Source organism: Suricata suricatta, chromosome 5 (assembly GCF_006229205.1).
Source record: "Suricata suricatta isolate VVHF042 chromosome 5, meerkat_22Aug2017_6uvM2_HiC, whole genome shotgun sequence".
Taxonomy (NCBI): Eukaryota; Metazoa; Chordata; class Mammalia; order Carnivora; family Herpestidae; genus Suricata; species Suricata suricatta.
This window is the reverse complement of record NC_043704.1, coordinates 59,755,580-59,769,339: the sequence shown is the minus strand read 5'-3', so window position 1 is coordinate 59,769,339 and position 13,760 is coordinate 59,755,580. Positions and strand designations below refer to the sequence as shown.

Sequence of the window (13,760 nt, the reverse complement as noted above, 5' to 3'; positions counted from 1 at the left end):
TTCTAAAAGCACTATTGTTTTGCCATATTGGTTTTTCGGGGGACGTGTAGGATGGAGATCATGTGTCATTTGTTTCTATATGGATATTCAATTGACCTAATACCATTTATTGAAAAGGCCATCCTTTCTTCACTAGACTGTATTGATAGTTTTGTCATAAATCAGGCATATATATATATATATATATATATATATATATATATATATATATAAAATATATCCATCTCAGAACTCTCATTTTAATTATTCTTGACAATTGATATTATAAATCCTATGGATTTGTTCTTTATCTTCAATATTGTGCAGGTCCTTTGAATAGTGAATAGAATCAACTTGTCAATTTTCATAAAAAACTAAGATCATTGACTGAATTACATTGAATCTCTAGATCAACTTCAACATGATAGAGTTTGAAAATAAGTGTTGAGTTTTTCAATCCATAAATATGATAGATCTTGAAAAGAATTCACTTTTAATATCTCTTCTAGTGGTTATAACCATACATCTAAATAATGTATTTCTATGAATTTATTAATAATTATTTATTGATTTCCTAGTATCATAGGTAAGGATTTTGTTCACTTTAATATGTTCATGCTGGAGCTCTGGGGTGACTCAGTGTCCCACTTTGGCTCAAGTCATGATCTCATGGTTGGTGAGTTTGAGCCTCATGTTGGGCTCTGTGCTGACAGTTCAGAGCCTGGAGCCTGCTTCAAATTCTGTGTCTCCCTCCCTCTCTCTGCCCCTCCCCCACTTATGCTCTGTCTCTCTTTCTCTTTCTCAAAAAAAAAATAATAAACATCAAAAAAATATATATGCTTATGCTTTCCCCTCTACTGTCCTGAGCATATAAAATGTAATAACTGCTTTAATGGCTTGTCTGCCAGATAGATAGATAGATAGATAGATAGATAGATAGATAGATGATAGAAAAAAGAGAGAGAAAGAAAGAAAGAAAGAAGTCTTCTAGGTCTATTTATATTAATTGAAAATTTTTGTTTATCTTGCATTATATTTTTCTGCTTCTTTACCTGCCTGAAAAATTAAAAAAATCTTTTAAACATTTATTTATTTTTGAGAGACAGATCATGAGCAGGGGAGGGGTAGAGAGAGAGGGACACACAGAATCTGAAGCAAGCTCCAGGCTCTGAGCTGTCAGCAGAGCCCAGTAGAGAGCCCAACGCGGGGCTCAAACCCACAAACTGTGAGATCATGACCTGGGCCAAAGTCAGATGCTTAACTGACTGAGCCACTCAGGTGCCCCACCTGCCTGAAAAATTTAGATTGGATGACAGACATTATGAATTTCACATTGTGGGTGCTGGGTATTTCTTATACTTTTAAATATTCTTGAGCTTTGTTTTGGGATTCAGCTAAGTTACTTGGAAATAGTCAGAGTTTTTGAGGCTTGCTTTTAATCTGTGTTAGGTAGGGTCAGGTAGCCTTTAGTGTAGAGCTAATTTTTCCTCACTACTAAGACAAAATACTGAGTACTCTATCCTATGTCCCATTTATTACTGGGCTTGTCGGAATACAAGTTATTCCAACCTGTGTGAGGTCTGGGGATTTTTCTACGTGTTCTCTTCTGGTGATTTTTCCCCAGCCTCAGGTAGACTCCTTACATTCCTGTGTGATCAGTAATTACCTGAAGGCTGGAAGAGAGACCTCTTCAGATCTCCAGCGTTCTCTGCTTGTGTAGCAGTGTCTTCTCTGAAACTCTGCCCTGTGATTCACGGCACTTGTTACCTGATATTAAATCCATGAATATTTGAATCTTGGAATGATATCTAGATGACTACCTTCCAAGAGTTGAAGGTATCTTAGAAATCTCTCAGGAAGAACCTTCGACATAGTAGCCTATGTTTGGCTTTAATAAATATTCATACTGTATTTGTAAATATATATATATATGGCAAGAATGAATCTTAAACCAGTGAAGCCCATTGTCCCAGCCTGCCTGCTTCTTTCATTTGTTTGATTCTATGGCTTCTGTGCCCTACTGGAGTAGGCAGTTTTTGGTGAGGCCAGGAACACCTGTTGCCAGAATCCAACACACATGCAACCATTATCCTTGGGAATTTTTGTTTCCCCAGAGGCTGGTGGAAGCAGGGAATATGTACCCACAGCTCTAGGACCCAATTTGCCCATCCTCCCCCTTGTCAGGTGGAATGCCTTCCCAGTTTTCTTGCCCTGCAGTATTGTTTCCTTAATTCCCTGGCTCTCCCTTCCCTGTCCAGGCTGCATCCTCCTCTGCTTTACATCTTCAGTTAACATATGGAAGGAAACAGATTATCTAGATATCTGAGAGAAATGGGGGAGAGAATAAAGTTGTACCACTGAGTAACACTGGGTAGTACCAGTGTTTTCATCTTCACCAGTCTAATAGAGCAAATGTGATAACTCTCAGTTAAATAATTTGCATTTTTCTGATTATTGGTGAACTTAAGCATTTCTTTTCATACATTGATGCTCTTCTGAGAATTAGTCCTCTGAACATTTCTTTTCATATGTTTATAATTCATTTATATTTAATCTTCTGAGGAAGATCCCTCGTTCACTTTCCTTTGAGGTCTGTTTTTCTCCTTAATTTTATTCACTACTTTTGTGTTTTTCTTTTATACATATTGCAAATGTTTTATCCTACAACGCCATTTACCTTCAACTTTGTTCACATTTTTCGAACTGCAGAAATTTTATATTTTGATGGGGTCAAAACCATGCATATTTTTCCTTCATGTTATCTGTGTCTCATGGAAAGACTAAAATTTAGAGAGTAAAATTCCAGTGGGCAAGAAGATAAAGTTTTATAGTAATGAGAAAGGTACTATGCTAGGAGGGAAAAGGGAAATTAGAAATAGTAAGCCATTCTAAAAGAAGTAGAGTTAAAAGAATTGAATTAGAAAATAGTAAGAAATATAAACCAGGAATAATTACTATATGTAAGTTAAATTCTAAAATTAAGAAAGATTGAGGAATAATTATGAACCAATGCCAAAAAAACCCCAAGAATTAAGCATTAATTGATAAAGAACATGTATCTTTGAGCTATGAAGGATCAGTGAACTAGAGAGTAGTATAAATTCCATAGTTTAATATTGTTTATAAAGGCAAACAGGTAATATATATGAGATATATATGTCTATATATGATAATAGGTATCTTAGGTAACAGGGAGGTAGATTACATTTTCTTAGAATTTGTTAGGATCCAGTTACCGTTAAATTACAGTCTACTTGAAAATGTTTTGTTTTTCTACATATTAGCAAAAAAATGGCATTGTACACTGCTTTATAACAAGTTAATATTTTCATTAGAAAGAAAATTCTACTTGCTCTTGAACAAAGTCCTATGCAACTTCTATCACATCCTTGTTGGTTAATGCATTGTCAAAGTTTGGATCCAGCACAATATAATATCATTCATAAGCATGTATTGTAGTCCTGTTTTATTACTTAATCATAAGAATGATTAAAATGGTATAGTAAAATGATTAAAATGGCTACTATTGCAAACACTTGTTCTAATTTTTTTCAGATTTCGTGATTCATTGGAAGGTGACACTATTGTGGTTCATGCCATACAGAGTGATCACAAGATATCCTCCTATAGGCTTGTGAAGCCCTCTAAGTACTTCAAGTCCAAAAGACCAAGTCAATCAGAAAAAAGAACAAGCAAATTGGACAGATATGAAAAAGAGGGAGCTGGAAGAAAGGATAGCCGGAGAGATACAGGTAGCCTAAATGAAAAAAGTCTTTTAATCCTTATTAAGATTTCAAAATTGAAGAATCTTTTTGGGGGCAGAACTTTCAAACCCTTTCTGGTGGCTTGAATCTGTTATCTCCCTTCCTTTATTCCTTTGGGTAATAAGAGCTAGAGGTGAATGGTATGGCTGAGAATGCGAGGCCATGTTCCTCCAGCAAATGTTTCACCCCAGGTCTTTGATGCCGGCTGCTAAGGAAAACCCGCCCTGCTTATGTGATTGAAGTGAGTAAGAGTTCCTGACGCTGCTAATTTCTTACTTCCCATACCTAACTATTCCTAAATCTAGGATTTCCCCAATTGCTAATTACTAGGCATTGTTTCTTTACAGTTTCTTGGGCCCCATTTCAGAGAGTAGGGATAGAGCATAACATTGCAAAGCATTTTCCAAGAGTTTATGCTTTAAACAGAATGACAAACTGAGAATTCAGGTGTGAAAAGAGTACTTCTTAATCTCTGCGACCTGCCTCTTGTAACTGCTCTCAGGGTGACTGCAGAGGAGTAGGAGGAAGACAGTTCTGGGAAGGACTTGTAGAGCCCAGTCAAAAATAAACCAAAGGCACTGTAGCCAGTGCCCATGACGTACCCACGTTAATGCTGTTTATCCTCTTTGAGAACACTTAGCTGGCTACTTTCTACCTCTGGGATAAATTCTGAAATCATCATCCTGGCGTTTAATCCGTCCACAATATATTCCTATTCTGTTTCCTATGAATTCTGTTTCCTAGTGCATTTTCATACTATTCTACTGGTGTTTTTAGCCTATTGTCTTGCTTACTGCTTCCTAGTTATGCCTGATACGTTTATGCCCAGGCTCTGACTGGAGTGACCAGTTCACTCCTCTCCTCTCTGAATTCTACCAGTTCTTAAGATTTCAGATTGAATTAGACTTTTGTTATAAAGTCTTTCCATGACCACCCAAGCCACATTAAACTCCTGCTTTTCCTTATTATCTTATATTTGACATATGAAAAGTGAAATGGTGAGTTATATGACCATCACATGTTATTATTTAACTTTTTCCCCAAAGTGCCTCAAGAGTATATTTTTTTCATAGTTTAAACATGAATTATGAAGTTGCCTCAGTAGATATTTAATTAAAAATTGTTTAAATCATAGGTTTGATTGTGTGTTTCTGATTAATGTTTTAATTGGCCACAGACCACTGTAATCACTAGAGGTCACCTCAAATTACATGTCAAATAGGACTCATTTGATTCTCCCTTCCCCCACCATATCACAAGCATTCCTACCCAACTTCCCAGTATATCTATCAGTAGCCCCTCATTATTTATCTTGTTTTTCCATTATTTGATATATGTCTTGTCTTGCCAACTTTTCAATAAGGTCCTATAGAGAAAATATTGTGACTTATATCTCTTTCTTTTGGTATTCTAAAATACTTACTATGGGATTTAATTCATGGTAGTTGCTTAACAAATACTGTGATTTACAGATTCATTATATTCTGTTTCTTTTAATGTGGAAGGTTTAAAAAATATTCAAGAATTTCATTTTGATGTTTCAAAATTGTTGAAAATAAAACAAAACCAAAAACGCTGACTCTCTGTACAGGTCGGAGTATCAGTTTGCCAGAAGAATCACTTATAGAGAAAGGGAAGAAATTTCGGCCTAAGACTCTAAGTGAAATTATGGTGAAAAATCAAATTGAGAAAACGAGGAAACTTATGTTTAAAGCTGAAAGGGCCCAGCTTAAGATTCAGCAGCGAAAAAATGAATGGGAAGAACTGTAAGTTTTTTTTCCCCCTAAACTCTTTCATTTCAATATGAGTTTCAAAATTTCTTTGAAATAGAAATAGAGATGTAGATATTGAAGACAGATCAGCTGGATATTTCAGAGTGGTGAAACCTTGGTGGAACTTCTATGATTCTTAGAGTTTCAGGTCTAGGAATTCCATTTTGTGAATACATTCAGGGATTTTTTAAGAATTAAGAAATTATTTTCTATTCCAACAAGTTACTTTTTCTTATGTTCTTCTAACATATGGCTTTCACTTTTAGATGTCTCACCATCTAAAGTTGACTTTAGAAAACTCTGGCATGAAGTACTTTGATTTAACACGCACATTAAAAAATTTTTTTTTGCCACCTATATATGTTTTTGATGAAATATCTCTTTGTCTTTTGCCCATATCCAATAGGATCGTTTGGTATTTTACTGTCAAGTTTTGAGAGTTCTTCATATATTCTAGATATCAGTCCTTTGTTGGTTACGTGGTTTTCAAATATTTTCTGCCAGTGTGTAGCTTGTCTTTTCAATCCCTTAACATGGTCTTTTGCAGAGCAAAAGGTTTTATTTTTATTAAAACCAATTTATCAATTTTTCTTTCTATGAGTCTTATTTTTGGTGTCAAGTCTAAGAGCCCTGCTTAGTCCTAGTTCTTAATGATTTTCTCCTATTTTTCTGAAAGTTTTATAATTTTAAATTTTATATTTAAGTCTCTGATCCATTTGGTCCAGCTCATTTTTGTATAAGATGTGAACTTTAGGTTTTTGTTTGTTTGTTTTGCCTGTGGATGTACAGTTGCTCTAGCACCATTTGTTGAAGAGGCTCTCTCACTTCCATTGAATTGATTTTGCAGTTTTGCACCCTTGTCAAAAATCAGCTGGGCATATTTTTGTGGGTCTACTTCTGGGTTCATGTTTTGTCCCATTGATCTATGTGTCTGTCCCATTGCCAATAACACCTTGTTTTGATTACTGTAGCTCTGTAATAGGTCTTGAAATTGGTCCTCTCAATTGTTTTAACTATTATAGTTACTTTGCCTTTTATATATATTTTAGAATAATCTTGTCTGTATTTACAAATAAAGCCTTGTTGGAATTATGATAGAAATTATGTTAAATCTGTGTATCAGATTGTGTGTGTGGGGGGGAATGACATATTTATTATGTTAAGTCTTCTAATATGGAATGATTCTCCATTTATTTATATCTTCTTTGATTTCTTTCATCAGTGTTTTGTTTTCAGTATAAAAGTCCTACACATATTTTGTTAGAATTAAACATGAGCCTTTCACTCTTTTAGCCATTGTAAATGATACTGTGCTTTGTTATTTGAAGCATGTTCATTGCTATCATAGAAATACAATGGATTTTTGTATGTTTATCTGGTATCCTGTGACTATGCTGAACTGTTCATATTCTGAGTTATTTGGTAGTTTCCTTAGAATTTGCTGTGTAGACAATCTTGTCATCTCTTAATAAGAATAATCTTATTCCTAATCTAATTTGTTTGCCTCTTATTTCCCTTTATTTTCTTGTTGGATTCATTAAAATTTCCAGTATAATGTTGAAATAGGGAAAGCTGCCATCTACAACTTGTTTCTGATCTTAGGGAGAAAGAATTCAGTATTTGAATGGTTTTCATTCTCTTCAACCTACCCATATTATTATATTTGAAGTTGGTGTTTTGCTGGCGGTATATAGTAGAGTTGTGTTTTTTTAATCTACTTGGTTAATCTCAGTTCTTGAATTGATATAGTTAGACCATTTGCACTTACATAATTTACACATGTACACATGTATTTACTTATGAATTACACATGTATTGATATTTCAGGCTTATATCTGCTATTTTAGATTTTGTTTTCTATTCTGTTTTTTGTTTTTCTGTTTTCTTTTTTATGCTTCCTGTGGTTTACTTGAGTATTTTAGAGTTCTAAAATGATTATAGTGTTTTTGAGAATATCACATGTACAGCTTTGTAGTGTTTGCTCTAGGTATTACATTATGTGTACATAACTTAATACAGTCTACAGTTGACATTTTATCAGCTTGAATAAAATGTAGAAAGCTTACCTGCCTTTACGTCTTGTTATACATCCCATTGCCTTTCGTTTCTTTTGTTTCTAATATAATTGTATAAATATTTTCTCTGCATACATTTTAGAGCTACATCAGTTAGTTTTATTGAACATCAAACATAACTTAGACAGGCAGATGTAACATGTTTTTGCCAATATTTTCACCATTAACATTTTAGTCTCTTCCTTCTTCATATTCCAGAGTTCCCTCTTCTATCATTTCATTTCTGAAGGAAAACTTCCTTTAATCATTCCTTTAGGGTTCGTATGCCAGTGACAACTTAGTTTTCCTTCATCTATGAATAGCTTGATTTTTGCCTTCATTCTGGAAGGATATTCTTACTAGACATAAAATTTTGTGTTAATAGCTCTTTTCAACATGCAAAAGTGTTGTGTTTCTTCCTGATGGCCTCCATAGTTTCTTATGATTGATTAACCTGTCATTCAAATTGTTACTCCTCTCTATATAAGGTGTTTTTTTTTCTTTTGCTGCTTTCAAGGTTTTTTTGTTTTTCTGTTTGGGTTTTGTTTTGATTTGGTCCTTAGTTTTCAGAAGTTTGACTAATATGTGTCTTGGTACATCTTTAAATTTATCCTTTTTGGGATCCATTAAACATCTTGAATCTGTATGCTTGTATCTCTGACCATATTTGGAAAGTTTCAGCTATTATTTCTTAAGAATTTTTGGAAGCCCTCTTTCTCCTTTCTTTCTTGGATTCCAGTGTCACAAATTTTAGATCCCTGAGGCTTTGTGTGCTTTTTTTTCTTTTTAGTTTTTGTTATTTATTTGTCTGTAGTATCTTTTTTTGGTTCATATTGGATCATTTCTATTGTTCTATCTTCAAATTCACTGATTCTTTCCTCTGTCTCCTCCATTCTGGTATTGAGCCCTTTCATTAAGTTTTATTTTGCTGACTGCACTTTTCAGTTCTAAAACTTCCATTTGGTTTTTCCTTGTATCTTCCATTTCTTTTTGAGACTCTATTTTTTCATTTGTTTCAAGCATCTTTCTAATTACCTATTGAAGCACTTTATGATGGCTGCTTTAAAATCCTTGTCAGATTATTCTAACATTATCATGTTGGAGTTGGCAACTGGTAATTGTCTTTCCTTATTCAAGTTAAGATCATCTAATTCTTTGTATGACAAATTATTTTTTATTATAATCCAGAAATTTTGGGTATTATGTTATGAGATTATGCATCTTATTTATACATTCAGTTTTAGCTGGATTTCTCTGACTTTAGAAGGATACATTCTATACTCATAATGAGATGAAGTCCTGGTTCCTAGGGCTCACCTTTAACTATCTCTGTAGGGTTGTGTTGCCTTATTAAAGCCTGGTGGTGGTAAAAATGTAGACTCCCCACTTGACATTTGCTGGCAGGGCAGAGGTAGACCACTGTGTGTATGTGTGTTGTGTGGCTGGAGTTCAGAGCATTTATTATCTAAAAGTTTTCAGTCTTACTATTCTTCTCTTTTCTTGATCCTTTAGCTAGAAAGAGCAAGATTTTGCTGGGCTTTTATTGTCTAAACCCTTGGTGTTTCTAGTTGCTATTTTCTTTAACTCCAAGTTAAAATATATGAGGCAAAAAGAAAGTCTAGCGTTCTTACCATCATATACTTCCTTGGGTCCCAAGGTTCTTTGTAGTCTATTTTCTTTTCACTTTTCAGAAATCTCTAATCTTTTAAATACAATGTTTAGGGGTGTTATATGCATTTTCCAGGAAAAATAAGAATATGTAAGTCTATTCCATCTTTCTAGAGGTGGAAATTCTTCTGATTTTATTATATTTATCTTTAATCTAGTGATTTTGCTAAGCTCACTTACTAAGTCTAGTTATTTTTTCTTTTTTATGAACATGGTCATATTGTATGTGAGTAAAACATATTCTTCTTTTCCAATATCTGTCTTTTATTTTTTCACTCATTGTAGTGTCTAGGATATACATCACAATGTTAAATAAAAATGGTGAGGGTAAACATCCTTGTCTTATTCCTGATCTAAGAAGAAATATTCTGCCTTTCTTTATGAAATGTGGTATCAGCTTTTTAGAAGCACTGTATCAGGTTGATGAAATTTTCTTTTGTTCTTAGTTCATTGAAAAAATTTTAATTTATTATTTTTAAAAAGGATAGGTGTTGAATTTTGTCAAATAACTTTTATATGCATACTGAGATGACCATATGTTTTTAAAATTTTATTCTTTAATATTATGGATCACAGTTACTGATTTCAAATCTGAAATCAGCATTCTGAGGATGAATTTCACTTCATCATGGTGTATTCTCCTTTTAAAAATATTGCTGTAATTTTTTTGTAGTATTCATGTCTGATTTTGGTATCAGGCTAATGCTGACCTCAAAAAAATTGTGATTGTTCCCTCCTCTTTTGCTATTTTTGGAAGAGTTTGAGCAGAATTTGTATTAATTCTTCAAATATTTGACAGAACTCACCAGTGAAGCCATATTGTCCTGGGCTTTTGTTTGTTGGGAGGTTTTTGATCATTGATTCAATCTTCTTACTAGTAGTTGATCTGCTCAGATTTTCTGTTTCTTCGTGATTTGGTCTTGGAAGGTTGTATATTTTCAGGAACTTATTCATTTCTTCTAGGTAGTCCAATTTTGTGGGGTCTAATTATTCATAGTAATCTCTTAGGATCCTTTGTGTTTCTGTGGTATCAGTTGTAATATCTCCTTGATTTCTGATTTTATTTAAGTCTTCTCATTGCTGAGTCTATCTAAAAGTTTGTCAGTTTTTTTTATATCTTAAAAAAATACCCAGCTCTTAGTTTCATTGATCTTTCCTATTATTTTTTAAATCTCATTGCATTTACTTCTCTCATTTCTGTTATTTTCTTATTTTCATTAACTTTGTGCTGTATGCTTTTTTTTCTTAGTTTCTTGAGATGTAAGGTTAAATTGGTTATTTAAGATTTTTCTTCTTGAGGTAGACATTTATCACTATGAACTTCCTTGTTGGAACAGCTCTTCTTGCATCCTGTAAGCTTAGGCATGTTGTAGTTCTATTTTGCCTTATTATAGGACATTTTTTAATTTCTCTTTTGATTTTTTCTTTGGTTCAGTGTATATTGTTTAACCTCCAGATATTTATGAATTCTACATACAGTTTCCTTCTTGTAAGTAATTTATAGTTTCATACCATTGTGGTTAGACGAGATATTTGATTTGATTTCAGGTTTCTTAAATTAATTAAGGCTTGTTTTGTGTCCTAATATGATTCATCCTAGGGAATGTTGCATGTGCATTTAAGAATGTGTATTCTGCTACTGTTGAATAGAATGTCTGTAAATATGTTAAGTCCATCTGGTCTAACATGTCACTTATGTCCAATGTTTCCTTATTGATCTTTTATCAGGATGACCTCACTGTTTGGATACCTTCTCTTTATGTTGTTTGTATCTATTATAGGTTTTTGCTTTGTGGTTACTGTATGACTTACAAAAAACACATTGGTGTATTTTAACCTGATAACAACTTTGAACACATGTTAAAACTGCATGTTTAACCACCCCAACACTTTGTTTTTAATATCACAGCTCATATCTTTTTACCCTATATATCCATTAACAAATCATTGTAGTTAGCATTATTTTTAATATTTTTTGTCTTTTAACCTTTATGCTAAATTTATAAATGATTTACCTACCATCATTAAAACATTGGAGTGTTCTGAATTTAACTATATATCTGCCTCTTTTCAGTGAAATTTATACTTATATATGTTTTCCTATTACTAGTTAGTGTCCTTTCACTTCAGGTCAGAGAAATGCCTTTAGCATTTCTTATAACGCTGGGCTAATGGTGATAAACTCCTTTAACTTTTCTTTATCTGGAAAACTCTGTTTTCCCAATGCTGAAGGATAGGTTTGCTTGATAAATTATTTTTGATTGACAGTATTTTTCTTTTAGCACCTTGAATTTATCATGCCACTCACTTCTAACCTACAAAGTTTCTGCTAGAACATCTGCTGATAGTCATATAGGGCTTCCTTTATATGTAACAATTTGTATTTCTCTTGCTGTTTTAAAAGGTTTTCTCCTTATCTTTAATTTTTTATAATTTATTATACTGTGCTTGGTAGGGGTCATTTTGGATTTATTTGTCTTAAACTTTCTGGGCATCCTGGATCTGGATGTCTATATCTTTGACCAGGTTAAAGAATTTTTCAGCCATTCCTTTTTTTTTTTTTTTAAGTTTATTTATTTATTTTGAGAAAGAGCACAAGCCAGGGAGAGGCAGAGAGAGAGAAAGAGAGGGAGAGAGAGAGAATCACAGGTAGGTTCCTTACTGCCAGTGCAGAGCCTGATGCAGATCTTGAACCCATAAACTGTGAGATCATGACCTGAGCTGAAGCTGGATGCTCAACCACCTGAGCCACACAGGCGCCCCTCAGCCATTCTTTCTTTGAATAAGACTTTTGCTCACCTTTCTCTTTTTGGGACCCCTATAATGTGCATATTAATTTATTTGATTCCTCATTAATGTGCATATTAATTTATTTGATTTCTCATACGTCTCTTAAGCTATCTTCACTCTTTAAAAAATTTTTTAAATGTTTTATTTATTTTTGAGAGAGAAAGAGAGAGAAACTGCATGAGCAGGGGAGGGTTAGAGAGAGAGGGAGATACAGAATCCGAAGACAGGCTCTAGGCTCTGAGCTGTCAGTACAGAGCCCCGTGTAGGGCTCAAACCCACGAACTGTGAGATCATGACCTGAGCCAAAGTCGGACTCTTAACTGACTGAGCCACCCAGGTGCCCCTATCTTCACTCTTTTTAATTCTTTTTTTTTTTCTTCTCTGATTAGATGAATTCCACTGCTCTGTTTCTGAATTTATCAATCTTTTCTCTGCTTAGTCTAGTTTGGTGTTGAACCTCTTTTTAAATGTTTCAGTTCAATTATTGTATTCCTCACCTCCATGTTTTCTATTTGGTGCTTTCTTATATTTTCTATCTCTTTGTTGAAATATTCATTCTCTACTGAATGTTCCCTACCTTCCAAGGTCTCTCCAGCTGATGAACTCCTGAGTGATTTCCAGCAATGTGTAAATTATGAAAAATATTTGTCTTAATGCTTCCCAGTAATTGCACTTCCCTAGATGTTCTTTACTTATCTTTCTGATGTTTCACGTTACATATGTACAGGTTAATACTTGGAAAAAACTCAAGAGAGCCCTATGTGAATTTCTGAAGGCATTATTTTGTGTATAACTGTGATATTTTTTTCCACAAAATTCTAACCACTCTGGTCTTTCTGAACTCTGATCTTTGTATCCTTAATCAGTGAGATTACTGGACTAATATTTGGGATCTCAACACTATTCCATAGTCTGCTAATTTCCTCCATGCAGAAATAGAGATAACAAGGATTAGCTACTTTGTTTCACTTTTTGCATGTAGTCCTGTGCTGCCTATGGTTCAATGTCTGAACGTACTTGTTCCATATTTTTTGTTCAGTTTTCTAGTTATTTATAGCATGAGAATAATTATAGTCCATGTTTCCCTCACATGGCTAAAGCAGAAGTATCTAGTTACTCTTTTCTTTTCCTTTTAGTGCTATTTTACAAAAAGGAACACTCATCAATTAATACATTAGATAACATGTGTTTCCTCTGCTATTGTATATGTTTTTTTCCCTAAAGGGCTGACTGCAAGCTCTGTGTACATGTTCATGTTCACTGACAAGCTTCACTTTAAAGAAATATGATCTTCCAATGAAGATCCCTGCAATGGGGTGTCAACCCATATCCTAGATACACTAGCAGTTTCTAAGCAGAGAGGTCAGTTTCTATAGAGATTTGTTCTTCAGGGTTTTTTTCAAAAAAATGTTTTTTAAAAATTTATTTTGGAAGTCAGGGCAGGGAGAGAGGGGGGGGGGAGAGAATCCCAAGCAGGCTCCACCATGTCAGCTTGGAGCCCTCGCAGGGCTGGAGCTCACAAACTGTGAGGTCATGACCCGAGCCCAAACCAAGAATCAGTCAGTAAACCATCTGAGCCATGCAGGCACCCCTCATTCTTTCAGTTTTAATCGAAGTGTAAAAGTTGCTACTCCTTTTTATGTGTGGAAATAAGAAAAGTGGAAAGGTTCAATTGGTTCAGGAATTCCTTTTCAATCCTTTTAATGAATTTTGCTAAATAATGTCTAGCATTC

General features: G+C 34.0%; 1 protein-coding gene across 1 annotated transcript in view; it reads left to right on the top strand.

Moving 5' to 3' along the window:
* Positions 1-13,760, top strand: part of CFAP44 (cilia and flagella associated protein 44) — a 143,861-nt gene that overhangs the window by 79,450 nt on the left and 50,651 nt on the right. The window contains exons 23-24 of the mRNA XM_029939323.1: positions 3,535-3,731; positions 5,335-5,509. Of these exons, the coding sequence (XP_029795183.1) occupies positions 3,535-3,731; positions 5,335-5,509 (372 nt within the window). The remainder of the gene's footprint in view (positions 1-3,534; positions 3,732-5,334; positions 5,510-13,760) is intronic.